The following is a 20031-nucleotide window of genomic DNA, read 5'->3' as shown; positions in this document are numbered from 1 at the left end:
AACATATTGTTGGGTTGTGTTTTCTGATCCATCTTCCTACTCTGTGTCTTTTAATAGGTGAATTCAGGCCATTCACATTTATTGATATCAAAGATTGAAGATATTTTAACGCCATTCTTGTAGAGTTTTAGAGTGTTTTGATATATGTTCTATTTGTGGTGGTCTGGTTGTTTATAGGAAACCTTTCAGAACTTCTTTCAAGGCAGGCTTGGTGATGGTTGCTTCCTTCAACTGTTGCTTGTCTGAGAAGGTTTTGATGCTTCCATCTAGTCTGAATGACAATCTAGCAGGATATAGTATTCTTGGCTGAAAGCCTTTCTCATTGAGCACTCGATAGATATCTTGCCATTCTCTTCTGGCCTGTAGTGTTTGTATGGAGAAGTCTGCTGCTAATCTTATGGGTTTTCCTTTGTAGGTGACTCTTTGTTTTTCTCTTGCAGCCTTGAGGATCCTTTCTTTATCCTTATTCCTTTCCAATCTAAGTATGACATGTCTTGGTGTCTTTAGGTCTGGGTTAATTCTGTTTGGGACCCTCTGGGCTTCTTGAATCTTTATGTCTTTGGTGTTGTCTAGACTAGAGAAATTTTCAGCTATTATGGCCTGGAGAACGCTTTCTTCCTCCCCTTCTCTTTCTTCCTCTGGTAAGCCAATAATGCGTATATTGTTTCTTTTGAAGTCATCCCATAGGACTCTGTTGTTGTTTTCAGCATCTCTTAATCTCTTTTTGAGATCTCTTACTTCTTCTTTAGTTGTCTCTAATTCATCCTCAATCTTGCTAATTCTGTCTTCAGCCTCATTGATTCTATTCTCTCTGCCCTCTACTGCTTTCTGGAGTTCATCTATTTTGTTGCCCTGCTCTGATACTGTTTTAGCTTGTTCAGCTAGTTGCCTTCTTAGCTCAGCAATTTCAGCTTTCAGCTCTCTAATAACCATGAGATAATTAGAATTTTCTTCCATATTCTCATTTGTTGTTCCTGCAGTTCTGATTACAATTTTTTCAAATTCTTTACTCACTCCTGTTATTATTTCCTTAGCTAATGTTTGGATGTTGAACTCGTTGTTTTGTGCTTCGCCCTCTGGAGGACTTTTAGCTGGACTCTTGTCCTGGTTCGAGTCTCCATTATTTTTTCTTGTTGTTTTAACCATTTTATATAAGTTAACAGTTTTTTCAATCCCTGAGTTGCAGTTCAGTGGTGTAAAAGCCTTTTTTTTTTTTTTTCCCCTGTAGGCTATGGTAGCCTGAGGGCTTTTAAACTATCAATAGGCTTCTTGGCTTAATCAATGACTCCTGACCAAGAGATAAAGCAGGGTGTGGCAGAGATAATCCAGTGGTTATGCAAAGAGACTTTCACAGCCCTTCAGCTATGCCACCGAGGTATAGGTCTTCTCCTGAGTTTCCCGGTTAGATCTCTGTTCCCTGGTGTCCCTCCCTGTTGCTGCTCCAGATTCTGAGGGTAGTAGCAATGGAGACTCAGAGTTGTACTTGGTGAGTCTCTGGGGAGTCCTTTCCTCCCTTCAGCTGTCCCCTTGTTGGTGGAGCAGACTGGAGGTGGTGTCTCCACTGACAGACTGTCGAACTGTTAGCAGTCACTTAATCTCTCCTTAGGCCCCTCTCTCCTCTCTGTCACCAGCCACGCGTGTTTGTACTCACGGGTGATTTACTGGGTTTCTGTGGTCATTCTAGTCCTGTCTTGTTTCAGTCCAGGTGGTCTCCTTTGGTATTCCTAGTTGATCCGGGAGAGGAGAGGAGAGAAGAGAAAGCGATCTGCTGCTCGTAGCTCCGCCTCCGGAAGTCGAATCCGCTTTTTTATTGTTGTAGCTATTATTGTTGCTGTTATTTCTAGATAGGACAGAGATAAATGGAGAGAGATGGGGAAGACAGAGGGGGAGAGAAAGACAGACACCTGCAAACTTGCTTCACTGCCTGTGAAGGCACTCTCCTGCAGGTGGGTTGCCGGCGTTCGGACCGGGATCCTTACGCTGGTTCTTGTGCTTTGTGCCACCTACACTTAACCCACTGCGCTACCACCCTACTCCCGGAAACAAGTTTTTAGAATACCGAGTTGAGGGAGTCAGGCTTGTAGCGCAGGTGGCGCAAAGCACAAGCACTGGCATAAACATCCCGGTTCGAGCCCCGGCTCCCCACCTGCAGGGCAGTCACTTCACAAGCGGTGAAGCAGATCTCCAGGTGTCTGTCTTTCTCTCCCCCTCTCTTTCTGTCTTCCCCATCTCTCTCCATTTCTCTCTGTCCTATCCAACAACGACGACAGCAATGATAACTACAACAATAAAACAACAAGGGCAACAAAAGGGGATTAATAAATAAAATAAAACACTGGGGAGGTGACCAGCGTAAGGATCCTAGTTTGAGGCCCGGGCTCCCCACCTGCATGGGAGTTGTGAAGCAGGTCTGCAGGTGTCTCACTTTCTCTCTCTCTCTCTCTTGTCGTCCCCTCCTCTCCATTTCTCTCTGTTCTATCTAACAACGACGATATCAACAATAAAAATAAGGGCAACAAAAGGGAAAAATAAACAGCTATTTAAACAAAAGAATACTGCTTTGAGGATGACTATGCTGTAAACTACGTCAAACCATGGGACAATATCATTGTCGCTAATAGCAATTATTGAGGAAATACAGATCCAAGGTATTGCTCAGTACTTTAAAAATAGCAATTTACTGGGAGTTGGGCAGTAAGTAGCACAGCGAGTTATGTGCAGGTGTCTGTCTACACACACACACACAACCTCCCCTGTGTCCCCCATCTCTATCCATTTCTGTCTGTCCTTTCTAACAACTGACAGCATCAATAATAGCAACAATAATAACTACAACAATAAAAAGAAAAGGAAAAAAAGAGCAATTTGTAGGGAGTTGGGCGGCAGCACAGTGGGTTAGGCTAAGTCGTGCAAACCTCAAGGACCAGCGTAAGGATCCCTGTTCGAGCCTGAGCTCCCCACCTGCAGGGGGTCGCTTTACAGGTGGTGAAGCAGGTCTGCGGGTGTCTCTCTTTCTCTCCCCCTCTCTGTCCTTCCTTCCTCTCTCCATTTCTCTCTGTCCTATCCAACAACAACAACATCAATAACAACAACTACAAGGGCAACAGAAGGGAATAAATAAGTATTTTAAAAATATTATGTTGATAGCTGCTAATTTCCTCTGATTAATCACTTTAATTCTTTGCTCTATCTTTTAGGTTATGGCTCAATCTATTTTGAAGGAGATGTGAATTTAACAAATCTAAATTTGGATGAAATTGTGCATATCCGAAGGAAAGAAGTGATTGTCTACTTAGATGATAACCTAAAACCACCTGTGGGTGAAGGGCTAAATAGGTATGACTTGATGTACTTATTTAGAAAACAATCATTTTTTTCTATAAAATTTTTTCTATAAAAAGTGTTTATAGTATATTCTCTGTTATTTGGTTTTCTTATGTAATTTTTGTTTTTCCACATTTAAAAATATAAATAACTACATGCTACTCTGACTTTCCACATCTTTTCCTTATTAGACCTGTTAGCTTTCTTTTTTAAATACTTTTTATTGATTCTGAGTAGACAGAAATTGAAGGGAGGGGGTGAATACAGAAGGAGAGACAGAGAGACACCAGCATAAAGCTTACCCCTGCTGGTGAGGATCAGGGGCCCTGATCCTGGGGCCTGTACACTTACCCAGGTGCGTCACCTCATACCCCTCTCCATCTGTTTTGTTTTTGTTTTTTCTAAGCTATTGTTTATGATTAATGACTAATAGTGGTTTATTTTTTAAATATTTCTTTATTCCCTTTTGTTCCTCTTGTTTTATTGTTGTAGTTGTTGGATAGGACAGAGAGAAATGCAGAGAGGGGGAGAGAAAGATAGACACCTGCAGACCTGCTTTACTGCTTGTGAAGCAACTCCCCTGCAGGTGGGGAGCCGGGGGCTCGAACCGGGATCCTTATGCCGGTCCTTGTGCTTTGCACCAAGTTCGCTTAACCCGCTGCACTACTGTGCAACTTCCCGAAAATTTAAAGGTTTATTGTTGGAAGTTGGGCGGTAGCACAGCCAGTTAAGCGCACATGGCGTAAGGATCCTGGTTTGAGCCCCTGGCTCCCCACCTGCAGAACTGATTGCTTTGGTTAAAATAAGGAAGGAGGGAGGGAGGAAGAGTTGTACCATAGTAGTTAGGGGGAAAATATGCTTTGAATCTTCTTCAATGCTGTGACAAGGAATGAATCCTGGACTTAACATATTCATGATTCTGTGAAACTGCCTCCCCCTCAGTATTTAATATTTATGTACTTAACTTTGAGACGGGGAGAGAAATGAAGAGACACAGAAGGACTGGTCCACCTTCTGTACTATATTCGATCTAAACTACCATAGGGATTCTTACTTTTTTTCTTTTTTAATATTTTCCCTTTTGTTGCCCTTGTTTTTTATTGTTGTTGTAGTTATTATTGTTGTTACTGATGTCGTCATTGTTAGATAGGACAGAGAGAAATGAAGAGAAGAGGGGCAGACAGAAGGGGAGAGAAAGATAGACACCTGCAGATGTGTTTCACCGCCTGTGAGCGACTCCCTGCAGGTGGGGATCTGGGGGCTCGAACCTCCTAACGCTGGTCATTTGTGCGCTTAACCCACTGTGCTACCACCTGACTCCCTTTACTTTTTTTTCCTTTCCTTTTTCCCAGAGCACTGCTCAGCTCTGGCTTACGGTGGTATGAGGGATTGAACCTGGGACTTCAAACCCTCAACAAGCATGAGCGTCCCTTTGCATAACCATTATGCTATCTACATTCACCATACTCTGTTTTCAAACAAACAAACAAACTATATATTATTAATAGCTTTCTTTACTGTTAAGTTTTCCTGCTCTTGGTTATAATGTACTTTTTATATGTTACAGGAAAGCTGAAGTTACACTGGATGGAGTTTGGCCAACAGATAAAACATCTCGTTGTTTAATAAAGAGCCCAGATCGACTTGCTGATATAAACTATGAGGGAAGACTGGAAGCAGTCTCAAGAAAACAGGGAGCTCAGTTCAAAGAATACCGTCCAGAAACAGGGTCTTGGGTGTTTAAGGTATAGTGTAGTCTCTGGCTTTTTTTTTAGAGATAAAGAATCACAGAATGTTTGTGTTTGAAGAAACTTCTCTTTTAAATTCTCTTTTGTCTTACAAATTAGATAAATGGCATAGATATTTATCATGGTTTGCTGTCAGCTTTATATCTAGTGAACTTTTTTTTTTAATATTTTATTTTATTTATTCCCTTTTGTTGCCCTTGTTGTTTTATTGTTGTAGTTATTATTGTTGTTGTCGTCGTTGTTGGATAGGACAGAGAGAAACGGAGAGAGGAGGGGAAGACAGAGGGGGAGAGAAAGATAGACACCTGCAGACCTGCTTCACCGCCTGTGAAGCGACTCCCCTGCAGGTGGGGAGCCGGGGTTCGAACTGGGATCTTTATGCTGGTCCTTGTGCTTTGCGCCACCTGCGCTTAACCCGCTGCGCTACAGCCCGACTCCCTCTAGTGAACTTTTAAAAAACATTTTTAATATTTATTCCCTTTTGTTGCCCTTGTTTTTTTGTTACAGTTATTATTATTATTGTTATTGATGTTCTTGTTGTTGGATAGAACAGAGAGAAATGGAGAGAGAGGAAGGGAAGACAGAGAGGGGAGAGAAAGATAGACACCTGCAGACCTGTTTCACCGCCTGTGAAATGACGCCCCTGCAGGTGGGCAACCGGGGGCTCAAACCGGGATCCTTACACCAGTCCTTGTGTTTCGCTCCACTTGTGCTTAACCTGCTGCACTACTGCCCGACTCACATCTAGTGAACCTTCTAAGTAGTTAAAGACTTAAACAATCTAAACTTCCTGGACTCATGATTCAAATCCTTGCTGCCATCTCCTGAGCACTATTCAGCTCTGGCTTACGGTGGGGCTCACATTGAACCTAGGACCTTAGAGTCTCAGGCTTAAGAATATTTTTGCATACCATTACGCTGTGTCCCCAGCCCATGTTTTTTTTTTTTTTTTTTTTTAAACCTCTGGTGCTATTGCTGGGGCTTGGTGTCTGCACTGTGTACAAATCCACTACTCCTGGTGACCTTATTATTTATTTATTTACTTGTTTTCCCTTTTGTTGCTGCCCTTTTTTTGTTGTTGTTGCAATTATTATTGTTACTGATGTTGATAGAAATGGAGAGAGGAGGGGAAGACAGGGGGAGAAAAAGATAGACATCTGCAGACCTGCTTTACCGCCTGTGAAACAACACCTCTCCAGGTGGGGAGCTTGTGGCTCGAACCGGAATCCTTATGCCAGTCCTTGTGCTTTTCACCACTTGTACTTACTTTTATCTGATTTTTTTTGGATAAGACAGAAATTGGGAGGGGAAAATAGTGCAGGAGAAAAATGGACACCTGCAGACCTGCTTCACTGCTTGTGAATTGACTCTTCTTTGGGCAGGTAGGTGGAGGCTTGAACTAGGATTCTTGCACAGGTCCTTTGCACTTCATACTGTGTGCACTTAAGTGTGCTGCCGCCCAGCACATTTAAAGAAAATTTTTTATAATCATTTATTGGATAGAGACAGCCAGAAATTAAGAGAAAGGTGGAGATAAGACGGGGGAGAGACAAATACCTACAGTACGGCTTCACGTGTGAAGGTTTCCCCCTGCAGGTAGGGAGGCACTGAGGGCTTGAACCTGGGTCCTTGCACATGGTAACGTGCTTACTAGGTGTACCACCACCCAGTCCCTCCTGAGCATTTTTTAAAATGTGATGATAAGGTTAGACTCATGATGAACAGTACTGCTCCAGACCAATCTATTTATCTTTGTTCTTTGGTTCTTTCTTCTTTCTGGGACAGAGATATTATAGCATAACTCCATCATCCTTGTTGCCTGTGAACATTTAGATATACTTCTAAGATAATACCTTTTTCTGTTTTATAGTAATACTTAGGAATAGCTTCAGAAATTTTGTCTTCTGCTAGGTGAACCCTTAACTTAGTAATTGACTTTTAATACCTTCTGCAGGTGCAGAGATAGACTTCTTTCTTACTTCGTTAGTTTAGTCCAGTGGTTTCTTTTTCTAGGGTATTCAGAATATTTAATTTTTTGAATCCCCTTGTGTGGGTAGGAACAAGTTAGACTTTATATAGATGTGAAAACAGTAACAAGTGTTTTCGGTTAAGTTTCTTATGTTAGTTTAATTAATTTATAGTTATATGAGCATCTTGTGTATGTACCAGGTATTTAAATCTTGGGAAAGTGGTAAATTGTCATAGTTCATAGTTAATTTTGTTTAAAGCATCCAGGTTCCTCTTCCTATTTTTTTTTAAAGGTAACTTTACAAGATTTAAAAAAAATTATTTATTATTGGATAAAGACAGAGATAGAGAGGGAAAGAGACAGAGACTCACCTGCAGCCCTGCTTCAACATTTGCGAAGCTTTCTCCCTGCAGGTGGGGACCAGTGGCTTGAGCCTGGGACTTTGTGCACTGTAATGTGTGTGCTTAACCAAGTGTGCCACCACCTGGCCACTGTTTTTTTTAATTATTATTTAAAAGATTTTTCTGAATATAGCATTGATAAAATTGATTTTGTTGGATTCTTTTTTAGGTCTCCCACTTTTCTAAGTATGGCCTTCAGGATTCTGATGAAGAGGATGAGGAACGGCCTTCTAAAACTAGTATGAAGAAGTTGAAGACTGCTCCTTTGCCTCCTGCAGGCCAGGCCACCCCATTCCAGATGGCTGTAAATGGCAAACCAGCACCCCCACCCCAGGTAGAGAAAGGACAGTGAGTTTGAACAGAATCGTGATACGGAAGTTGAAAGCAAGTCATTCAGCTGTTACAGATCATAAATCTGTTTTATGATCTCTGGAACCTTGAAGAGTACAGATGTATTAGCAATCATGTTGAGATCAATATGAGGGGGGAGGGGGGGAGGTAGTAGTGGCATCTATTTTTTTTCTTAAGAAATTGAAAGCATTTTATTGTTCTTTGGATCATCCCTTCTACAGACTCATTCTTAGCCTCCTCCTCCTCCTATTTGGACTTACTAAATGTTCTTCTCAGTGATCAGAATTAATTAGCATTTTTGTCTGTGTGCAACATAAATTCTACTTTTGATGATGTGCAATTCGAGTTTGTCCACCATAAAAGTTTTAATTCTATTTTTCTCAAGATATTTGCTTATACTTCCGGTCACCACATATGTGGGTGTGTGTGCGTCTGTCTGTACAGTGTACGCACACGGGAGTACTTGCAGTTGCATCTTCCAGGGATCATGCATGAAAGGCAGTAGTAACTTTAGCGTGTACATTTTCACAAAGTAATATTTATGCAAGTAGCTAACATTCTAGAATGCAGATAGCGTTACTTGATTGGGAGAGCATAGAGGCTGCATTGTGTACTGCAGTTTACTTGTATTATATTACAACTTCATTTTTTTTTTCAGTTTGTTAAGCTAACAACCGTTTTCTTGTAGGGAAAGATCTGTGATTTACATACTGGTTATCTGAACCCCAATTTATAAGGAGTCTTTAATTTGTACGTCCTTTTAATTCAATCAAGTGATTAAAATTTTTTTCTTTGCTGCCATACTCTCCCTCAAAGAAGAGTTCTTAATACAGAATTTCTTTGTAAAGCATCCTCTACCTCTTGACTGCTAAAAGCAGGACTTGTGAAGTTTTCCTTGCTACAATTCTAATGGCTGCTAAAATGTGCAATTTTATTATGATTTATTAAATAATTGCTTGGGAGGCATTTTCTTGACATTGTGTATGTATTTTCATTTATGCGCGCACATGGTGAAGGTGGGTGTGATAGACTAGAAAACGGAATGTTGAATTCTCTGTTTTTAGACTATCCTGAGAAATCTCTTCTAAGCGAAAGCTATAAATGGACTTGGATTGTCCATGTTAATTTTTTTTGAAACATGCATTTTTATATATGCACATATGTCTGATGCTGTTTTCTATCATAGAGATTTCATAAGGGGTCAGGTAGCTTATTTTTCTGCCAATAAAGTAATCTGTTACCCTTGTTTTTTATTGTTGTTATAGATGTTGTTGTTATTGATGTCATCATTGGTAGATAGGACAGAGAGAAATGGAGAGAGGAGAGGAAGACAGACACCTTCAGACCTGTCTCACCGCCTGTGAAGTGGTGGACTGGGGCCTCAAACCGGGATCCTTACGCCCGTTCTTACGCTTCGCACCACATGTGCTTAACCCAGTGCGCTACTGCCCGACTCCCCAACAAAGTAATCTGTATGCTTACCTGGGAGGGTGCCTGCTTTGCCATGCATAAAATCCTGGTTCACACCCCAGTCCCAGCTGCACTGGGGAAGTTTTTCAGTGCTATAATACTATGTTTTACCTTCTTTCTAGCTGAAAAACTTAGCCCTCTGGGATGAAGTCCCAGTGACAAGAGCAAGAAATTTAGAGATACTTACAAAAGTAGTTTACACATGTACTTTTCAGTTCAACTTCCAATACCAATAGCCAGAGCGTACGTAGTGTTTTTACCAAAAAGATGAGAAGAATTATAAGAACAAGATTCTCTGAAAAAGGGAGGTGTTATGGATCAAATCGGAAAATAGAATGCAGTAATCAGGGGTCTTTTTCATGTACTGCCTTTAGGGGAATGGTAGTCATTGACATTTAGATTCAGAAAGCAGAGAATTGAGTAAGAGATACTCCGCTGTTTAGACTAATACGCTATATAGCATGAATGTGGGACATGGGGACATTATTTTTGTTAGCCAGAAGCTTGGGTAAGGTGTAAGGAAAAGCTGGGGTAATAAAATTCTTAGTTATTAACATCAGAATCCTACATTTTACCTGGAATGAGGAAGATCTTAGAGCTTAAGTGAATGAAAAAGAAATGGACAGCATAGTCTTATACATGTGTCAAGACAATTGCCATTTCACTGTCAACTGGCCCCTCGAGAGTTTGATTTCATTCAGTCTATTGTAAAATTTTTTCTTATGTTCTGACTTGGGTTGGGGTTTGTTCTTACGGTTCTAGGGAGTTTTTTTTTTTTTTAATTTCTTTATTGGGGAATTAATGTTTTACATTTGACAGTAAATACAGTAGTTTGTACATGCATAACATTTCCCAGTTTCCCATATGACAGTACAACCCACAATAGGTCCTCTGTCATCCTTTTTGGACCTGTATTCTCCCCCAACCCCCACCCCAGAGTCTTACTTTGGTGCAGTATGCCACACAAAATAAATTTTCTTTAGAAAGTTCATTTTAGTCAGAAATTGTGATCAACAATTATTAAAATTAAATTAAAATTATTATTAATTATTAAAATTAAATTAAAATCTTTTTAAAAATATTTTATTTATTAATGAGAAAGATAGGAGGAGAGAAAGAACCAGACATCACTCTGGTCCATGTGCTACCAGGGATCAAACTCAGGACCTCTTGCTTGAGAGTCAATGCTTTATCCACTGCACCACCTCATGGGCCACACTTTTTTTTTTTTTTTTTTTTAAGATTTTATTAATTAATGAGAAAGTAGGAGGAGACAGGATAAGAACCAGACACCACTCTGGCACATGTGTTGCTGGGGATTGAACTCAGGACCTCATGCTTGAGAGTCAACACTTTACCCACTAAGCCACCTCCCTTTTCTCTTTATATGAAATTTATCTCAGTCTGATCAGTGACTGGTTATTGATCCACTTGCTTTAGGACCTGGGGAATGACTTTTCCTGATCATGTTCACTGATCACACACCTCCTTGAAGAGAAGACAAAAATAGACAGTATAGTGTAGTAGAACAAAGCTAGAGATTTGGGTTGTTTTCTAAAACTCAGTGGGGAGCTGCAAATTACTACTTAGACAATACTAAATTCCCATCGTCGATGTTTATGATCAGAGAATGTCAGTTCAGGTCCTTAACAGAATACTGAATGAATGACCTGTTTTAAGTATGTCTTGTTGGCTATTTTATAAACTGGTTTGAGCTTTAGATGTCAATATACACATAAATGTATGCATAACTACTATTAAAAAATCCTTTTGTGTAAAAATTGTAGAAAACCCATTTCTTTAAGCCTTCCTTTTACATACAAGCTTTATATATCTTTTTTTTTTTTCCCCAAAAGATAGAAACAGAAAGAAAGGCAGACACTGAGAGATTGAAAGGACTACAGCACCAATGCAGTTGCAGGGCCAGACTGGAACCTGGGTCTCACACAATGGCACTCCTGAGTACTTATTATTATTTTTTAAATTTATTTCTTTTTTGGGGAATTAATGTTTTACATTCAACAGTAAATACAATAGTTTGTACATGCATAACATTCCCCAGTTTCCCATTTAACAATACAACCCCCACTATGTCATTTATCATCCTACATGGACCTGTATTCTCCCCGCCCACCCACCCCAGACAGAGTCTTTTACTTGGGTGCGATACGCCAATTCCATTTCAGGTTCTACTTGTGTTTTCTTTTTTCTTTTTTTAAATATTTGTTTTATTTATTTATTCCCTTTTGTTGCCCTTGTTGTTTTATTGTTGTAGTTATTATTGTTGTTGTCGTTGTTGGATAGGACAGAGAGAAATGGAGAGAGGAGGGGAAGACAGAGAGGAGGAGAGAAAGATGGACACCTGCAGACCTGCTTCACCGCCTGTGAAGCGACTCACCTGCAGGTGGGGAGCCGGGGTTCGAACCGGGATCCTTATGCCGGTCCTTGTGCTTTGCGCCACCTGCGCTTAACCCGCTGTGCTACAGCCCGACTCCCCTACTTGTGTTTTCTTTTCTGATCTTGTTTTTCAACTTCTGCCTGAGAGTGAGATCATCCCATATTCATCCTTCTGTTTCTGACTTATTTCACATAACATGAATTTTTCAAGGTCCATCCAAGATCAGCTGAAAACGTTTAAGTCGCCATTTTTTACAGCTGAGTACTGAGTGCTTATTCATGTAAACTGTTTCAGCAGCCCTTACATATAAACTTTACTGAGGGAAAATTTTTTTTTCTCCCCCTTCATTTTATTGTACTGCGTATTTTGTCCTTCCTTCCTTCCTTCCTTCCTTCCTTCCTTCCTTCCTTCCTTCCTTCCTTCCATTTTTAATTTGGTTGCCACCAGGGTTATCACTGAGATTTGGTGCCTGTGTGGTGACTCTACTGTTCCCGGTGGCCTTTTTCCCCCTCCCTCATTTCCTGCCCTCCCTTTTTGCTGCTTTTTATAGCAATAGAAATTGCAAAGGTCGGTGACCTGAGATAGAGGAAAGACACAGACTTGCACCACTGCTTCACTACTTGGGAAACTAGCTCCCTGTGTGTGGACACCGTGGTTTGAACGCAGGTCCTTGAGCATGGTAACCTGCCTCTGAGGGTACCACCGCCCCCCCTCCACTAATTTTTAGATATCCTCTGTTACCTCTTTCCAGGTTGTTCTTTTTTCTGCTGGTGCTTTGCACTTGTGCAACTTGGAACACTGCCAGAAGATTGCTTTTATTTGCTCAGATAGTGGAGCGGTGCCATAGCACTGCTCTACCATTCAGGAAATGTCCCCTGGCCCTGGTGCTTGCACGTGATGTTCAGCTTGGACTGTTGCTCAGTATAATGTACGCTATAGGAGGCAAGCTATTTCCCGGTCCTGTGGGCTGCTTTTTTTTTTTAACTCTTAAAAAAATTAAAAAAAAATTTTTTTTCTTTCTTTCTTCCCTTTTGTCGCCCTTGTTTTTTTATTGTTGTAATTGTTGTTTTTTATGTCCTTGTTTTTGGATAGGACAGAGAGAAATGGAGAGAGGAGAGGAAGACAGAGACAGGAAAAGAAAGATAGACACCTGCAGACCTGCTTCACCGCCTGTGAAGCGACTTCCCTGCAACCGGGATCCTTATACTGCCCAACTCCCGATAATTTAAAGGTTTATTGTTGGGAGTCGGGCGGTAGCACCCATTTTCACAGCCTTATATTTTTTTCAGTACTATTGAGGCTGACTAGTTGTAATTATCACCAGCTTGGTGAATTCATCCAAATAAGTTGTAAAAATTTCAAAGGAAAAGGCCAGAGAGAGAAAGTGCTTGCCTCGCCATGCCTATGGCCCTGGTTTGAGTCCTGAGACTACCTGGATTTGGTGGTTTGTTCTTTCCTCTTAATGTCTTCTGTTTTTTAACCAGTGCTTAGTTCTGGCCTATGGTGGTATGGGAGATTGGACCTGCGACCTGGAGTTTCAGGCATGAGAGTCTGTTTGCATAATCATTAGCCCCCATGCACACACACCTCTTGTTTTCCTTTTAACTCTATGTCATTTTAAAAACTCTGCTTGAGATTAGTAAAGTTTGTGTGCTTAAGGCCTCAGTTACAGTTCCACCAATTTAAAAAAAAGTTATTAGGATTCTTTTTTTTAAAAAAAAACAACTTCATTTTATGTATAGATTTAAAATAAATAACATTTTAAGCTTACTTTAAAAATCAGTATATTTTGGTGGCTGAGTGGTAGCACAGTGGTTTAGCACACATGGTGCAAAGCATAAGGGCCAGAATAAGGATCCTGGTTCAAGCCCCTGGCTCCCCACCTCCAGGATGGTTCTTTCACAAGCGGTGAAGCTAGTCTGTAGGTGTCTATCTTTCTCCCTCTCTTAATTTCCTTTTCCATTTCCATTTCTCTCTTTCCTATACAAAAAATTGAAAACATGGCCACTAGGAGCATAGGATTTGTAGTAGTGCAGTTATCCAGCAATAACCTTGGAGGCACCAAAAAAAAAAAAGTACTAGTGGGCACCAGGCAGTAGCACACCACACCCGATTGCACGTGTTACCATGCACAGGGATCCAGCTTTCAAGCCCCTGGTGTCCACCTACACAAATAGTGAAGTGGGTGCTGCAAGTGTGTGTGTGTGTGTGTGTGTGTGTGTGTGTGTGTATGTATGTGTGTGTCTGTCTGTCTCCCTCTACATCTCCCCCATCTCAATTTATTTCTAATAAAATTTTTTAATTAGTGATTTAATAGTAATTTCAAGATTGTAAGATAATCGGTGTGTAGTTCCATACTACTCCACCCACTAAAGTTCTGTGCCCACGCCCCATAATCACCACCACCACAGTTTCCTCAGAGTCTGAGAAATGAGTTAACTACTTATTTTCCTTTGTCGGGTTCATGTGAGAAAGTACTTTTTTAAAGAGACAGGCAAGAATGGTACTTATAATTAATTTTTGAGGAAAAGAGAGACCGTCTGTGTTAGAGAGAGCCCAGCACCAAAGCCACCTTCAGTGCAGTGTGGCGGCTGGGCAGTTATGAATCGTTTAAAGATGTTGCCGGCTGACCAGCCACACTTTGTTGGTTAAGAGCTTCTTGGTTTACGTTACCTTCCGTGTTGAGGCGCCTTATTTTTATGGCATCATTAGCTTTCTGATGAGAGTTCTGGAGCAGAAGAGTGGAAAATTTCTCAAATCTTTTGAAGGATTTGATTGTGAATCTTCACTCTTCATTTATCTAAATTTAGTCATCTTGCCTGATATTGCTTGTGTACTTACTGGTTACAATAACCAGTACTGTGGTTATTGTACCACAGTACTGTGGTACTGTGCTGGCATTTAGATATGAACACAGCCTACTTTGAAGATATTACAGTATTGGAAAGGGAGAATTAGAATTAAAATGCTGCTCACAAGCAGTGAAGCAGGTTTGCAGATAGCGCTTACCCCTCCTTTCTCAATTTCTCTGTCCTAGCAAATAAAAGGGGGGGCACTGGCACCGAACCCCAGCGATGACCCTGGTGTCGAGGCCGGCAAGCTAGGGAACAGTAGCAAATTTGCTACCTAAAGATGAAACAGTTTCACTGACAGTTTAGTTTTCAAAGAAATCATGAAGTCTTCCTTAGCTACTTTCTGTAATGTGACCCATTTGAAAAGTTTTGGCTGTGTGTGATTTTCTTTTTTTTTTTTTTTTTTTAACCAGAGTTCTGATTTATTGAACTCTTGATTGAACCTGGGATTTTGGAGTCTCAGGCATGAGAGTCTCTTTGCATAACCATTATGCTATCTGCCTTCATTTTGGCATAAAGTAAGATACTTGTGGAAGAAATAGGCCAAGACCTGGGAGTGGCACAGTGGGTAAAGCACTGGGCTTCATAGCATGAGGTCCTGGGTTCAGTCTCCACATCACCATGTGCTGGAGTAGATGGTTGTGTACTCTTCTCATCACCAAACCCCAATAATAAAAATAAATGAAAAGAAAACTAAGCCAGAATCCTAGAAGGTTAATAGGTGATAGATATAATATGGAATATTAGAACCTTTTTTCAGAACTTTTCATAAATTGCCACTTGTTCCTACTTTACTAAGTCATAGGAAGTTTAGGGCGTATTTAATGGATTTGTACTGAATGAGTTATTTTGCAGTGTGCTTTTAAAGAGTGTTTGCCTTTGCAGCCAAGGAGATGACTTGCTGGATAAAGCATTGAACTCTAGATTTTTTTTTCCTTAGAAAAATGGGGATCAGTCATTGGCCAGTACTTTGCTCAGTTCCTTCCGCTTCCTCTTAGCGTGGATGTGGGTCCCCCAACCACTTCTTTTTTAAAATTTATTTATAAATTGCAAAATAGCAACAAAACCATAGAATAAGAGGGTTACAATTCCATATATCCCACCACCAGAGTTCCATATCCCATCCCCTCCATTGTTAGATTTCCTATACTTTATCCCTTTGGAAGTATGAACCCAGGGTCTTTATGGGGAGCAGAAGGTGAAAGGTCTGGCTTCTATAATTGCTTCTCCGCTGAACCATGGGGGTTGGCAGGTTGATCCATATTCCCAGCCTGTTTCTTTCCTTAGTGGAGCAGGGCTCCAGACAAATGGGGCTCCAGGGCACATTGGTGAGGTCTCCCCAGACACTTCATGAATCTGAGCGCCCACTTGTCCTTGGAGACCTTGAGCAGTTCCATCACACGACGCTCATCAGGGGTCAAAACCACAGACCTCCTGGATCATGTCCCACATGAACGTGGTGTGCTTGGTGAGGCACCCACAGTGGTGGCTTGCTGATGTTCTTGGTGACTTTTTGGCCCTTGTTAAGGCCAACGGTCATCGGGTAGTACACGGCCGTGGCTGCCAGCATTGGAACTCTTAAGCATGAATTCCTCACTTTGACCCTGCATATCTCATCTCTCTCTCCTTAAATTCTTTCTCCATAATAAAATAAATTCACTTTTAAAACAGTACCTTTTTTTAAATAATCCGCTCTATGACTGTTTAAAACAACTTAATAAATACAACTCTTGACAAGTAAAAATGTAAATGAGTCGTTCTGTGTTTAAATTATTCTTAATTATTACTTTTTCTTTTTGGAAATTAGAGTAGACACTACTCATATGCCATGGTACCACACAATTAGATGCCAGCAAAACTTAGTATTCAGTCTCCCAAAAAGATAAATTTCAGACCCCAAACTGTATTTTCATTTCCCAGTGGATCCTACATATAAGACCATGAGAGCAGGGTGACCTGATGTAAAGTGGAAAATTGTAGTTGCTAGCTAAATCACATAGGCATAATCTCAGTGTCTGAAGACCACCATTTCTTCTGTATGAATGCTGGCCTAGATTTCATACATTGTATCATAATATTAAAAAAAAAAAAATGGGACCAGGTGGTGGTGCGCCTGGTTGAGTGTCACAGTGTGCAAGGACCCTTGTTCAAGCCTCTGGTCCCCATCTGCAGGGAGAAAGCTTTGCAAATGGTGAAACAGGGCTGCAGTTGTCTCTCTGTCTCTTTCTTTTTCTGTCTCCCTCTCCATTTCTGGCTGTCTCTATCCAATAAATAAAGATACTAAATTTAAAAACAAAAACAAAACTTCCTTAACCCTTGTTTGGATACTAGGTACTTCCAGGAGAATTTTGTGGAGTATTTGTTGTTTAGCAATTATGCTACTTTACGTTGTGACCAAATGAGCAGAACCTAATACTGTGCTGTCGCATTCTGAAAACTGTCTGGTACTATTTAATCTTGCTTTCTTGATCTTTCTGCTGTCTACAGAGCCAGAGTCCAGAAGTGGAACAGTTAGGAAGGGTTGTGGAACTGGATAGTGACATGGTTGATATCACCCAGGAGCCGGCGTTGGATTCCATGCTAGAAGAGAATGTTCCTGAAGATCAGGAACCTGTGTCTGCTTCAACACACATTGCGTCTTCACTGGGAATTAATCCACATGTATTACAGGTGACGTCCTACCCCATTCTTTCTACTTAGAGGACACAAACTAAGTATCTCCTTTGTATAACATAAAACTTGTGATTATTCCCTTCAGAGCATTGATTACTCACTGGATTGATACATAAAGAAATGTGGCCAGTTGTTGGGCCTCATTTTCCCATTCATGGAAGGGAGAATGTGTTGAGAAATAGAATCTTTTATATTTATTTCTTTTCCATTTTGTTGCCCTTGTTGTTTAACATTGTTGTGGTTATTGATGTCGTTGTTGTTGGATAGCACAGAGAGAAATGGAGAGAGGAGGGGAAGACAGAGGGGGGAGAGAGAGAGACACCTGCAGACCTGCTTCACCACTTGTGAAGCGACTGCCCTGCAGGTGGGGAGCCGGAGGCTCGAACCGGGATCCTTATGCCGGTCCTTGCACTTTGCGCCACCGCCCGATTCCCGAGAATAGAATCTAATCTTCATTCTCTCACTGTTGGTTTGAACAAATCATTTAACATCGGTGAACATTCCCCCCCCCCTTTAAAATATCACTTGTTTTTATCACAGCCTGGTCCAAGGCTTTAGAAGGTACACCACAAAAGTTTAAAAAAATATTTACAAGTAAGAAGTTCTGTACTCTCAACTTTTCTGTACCCAGGCTTTTGACGTGTTACGAGTTTAGCATCTGGTTTAATTAATGTTTAACTTTAACATTATTCATTCAGGAGATATGTGAGTAACTGCTATGTGGGAAGCTATATATGGGAGGACCCTAATAAAAAAACAAGTAATATTTTGGGGCCGGGCTTTGATGCGCCCAGTTTAATGCACATGTTACCGTCCTTGGTCTCCATATGCAGGAGAGGAGCTTTACAAGTGCAAGTGTCTCCTTTCAAGCAAAGAAAAGGGCGTGGGGTGGGGAGGAGGGGAAATGGCCTCTGGGAAAGAAGGATTTGCCATTCAGGCACAACCCTAGCAGTAACACTGGTGGCAATAAAAAAATCAAGTGGAATATTGGGACATAAAGTATAACAGCCTTGAGGCAGGGTTATTTACTTGTTGTGACAGCTTTGCTTTTTTTTTTTTTTTTTTTTTTTAATCCTTTGGATTTGGGGGATCACATTGATTTTGTAGGTGTTGCCTTTTTAGATCATGAAAGCATCATTGCTTGCTGATGAAGAAGATGTAGATATGACCCTGGATCAGCGCTTCAGTCGCCTTCCCTCTAAAGCAGATACTTCTCAAGAAATTTGTTCTCCCAGACTCCCCATTTCTGCATCCCACTCATCAAAATCCCGCTTATTAGGTACTGTAATAGATGCTCGTTTACAAGAAAGCTGTAAACTCCCACGTTCACATATCTTCTGAGCCACCTTCTTTTGCGAATCTTTTCCTAAAGATAGGACAAGAGGAAATGAACAAAATTGCTGTTATCTATTTTTGTCATTTTTACGGCAGTAACAGGACATGAACCTTCAGCCTTGTACATGTAATAACACCAAGCTCTCTCCCCGACTAGTTTTCCTTCTATATCCTTTGAGCGAAAGGGTTGTTGGGAAAATGAAAGCAGCATCCTATTCATCTGAGTGCCCTTGGTGCTTCCATGTGATCACAGACTTGGGAACATAGGATTCAGACATAATTAGATACACACATTATCCACTGAGCCATCTTAGATCCCATTAGGATCATATTTTCACTTTTCTAGATAGATTTGAAGTGCTATTAGATTGTCCAGCAAAACATACACTTTACCATTCCTGAAGGCCTGAATTTAAGCCCCCCCATCACAAAGGGGCGCCATTTACAGCTGATATTGTGTTGTCATTTCTCCCTTCTCTGTCTCTCTCTCAAGCCCTTCAGGAACAGTGTACAAGGCACCAAGCCCTGGTGCACAAATAAGCATAATTTACACTTCTATAATTTTTGTCATAATGGCTACTACATGAAAACTTGGTATTTGGGGCTGAAGAGATAACATAAAGAATTTATTGTACAGAAAGAATTTATTGCCTGGGGCAACAAAGTCCCAGATTCAATGCCCAACACCACCATAAGTCTGAGCAGAAAAGTGCTTTGGCGTGAAAAAAAGAAAGATGGCACAAAGCACTGTTCTTCTGAAAAGCGCGTCTGTAATAGTATTTTTTTGCCCTGGCCATTTGAGTCTTGAACATTTGACTAGAGGAATTTAAAGTTTGAGTTTACTAGTTTGTCTTTTTTTTCACCCCTTTGTTGTCCCCCCCCCTTTTTTTTTAGTAGTTATTGTTGTTATTGATGTCGTGGTTGTTAGACAGGACAGAAAGAAATGGAGAGAGGAGGCGAAGACAGGGCAAGAGAAAGACAGATACCCGCAGATCTGCTTCACCGCCTGTGAAGTGACTCTCCTGCAAGTGGGGAGCCGGGAGCTCAAACCAGGATCCTTAGGCCAGTCCTTGTGCTTCACGCCATGTGTGCTTAACCTCCTGTGCTACTGCCTGACTCCCTCTCCCCCCCCCCCCCCATATTAGCTAAGAAAGGCAAATGGTGTTCTAATTCCAGAATGAGCTTTGGTGTCAAACTTAACCCGAGTTTATCTCTCAGTCCTTCCACAAAGTAGCTCGTGCATTTGAACCGGTCACATGGGACTTGTTTTCTCACCTGTAGAATGAGTGTGATGGGGGGTAACAGTGGAATGCCCAGCTAAGAACAGACATTACCATGTGCGTGGATTGGGGTTCAAGCCTCTGCTCCCCACCTGCCAGGGGTGGTGTTTCACAAGCTGTGAAGCAGGCCTGCAGATGTCTTTCTCCCTCACTATGTCCCCCCTCAAAAGAGAGTTATTGAGGGTCAAATTAAAGTGTATACAAGGTATGCAAATGGCATATAAAGAGTG

The 20031-nt window shown here is 41.1% G+C and overlaps 1 protein-coding gene across 1 annotated transcript in view; it reads left to right on the top strand.

Annotated features, from left to right (window-relative positions):
* The window catches only part of NUP98 (nucleoporin 98 and 96 precursor), a 106050-nt gene that overhangs the window by 61872 nt on the left and 24147 nt on the right, over positions 1-20031 (top strand). The window contains exons 18-22 of the mRNA XM_007527507.3: positions 3198-3336; positions 4892-5069; positions 7612-7776; positions 17001-17183; positions 18309-18465. Coding sequence (XP_007527569.2) covers positions 3198-3336; positions 4892-5069; positions 7612-7776; positions 17001-17183; positions 18309-18465 — 822 coding nt within the window. The remainder of the gene's footprint in view (positions 1-3197; positions 3337-4891; positions 5070-7611; positions 7777-17000; positions 17184-18308; positions 18466-20031) is intronic.

This window comes from Erinaceus europaeus, chromosome 17, assembly GCF_950295315.1.
Source record: "Erinaceus europaeus chromosome 17, mEriEur2.1, whole genome shotgun sequence".
In the NCBI taxonomy this organism is placed as follows: domain Eukaryota; kingdom Metazoa; phylum Chordata; class Mammalia; order Eulipotyphla; family Erinaceidae; genus Erinaceus; species Erinaceus europaeus.
Note: the sequence above shows the minus strand (reverse complement) of the source record. Positions and strands in the feature narration are given on the sequence as shown.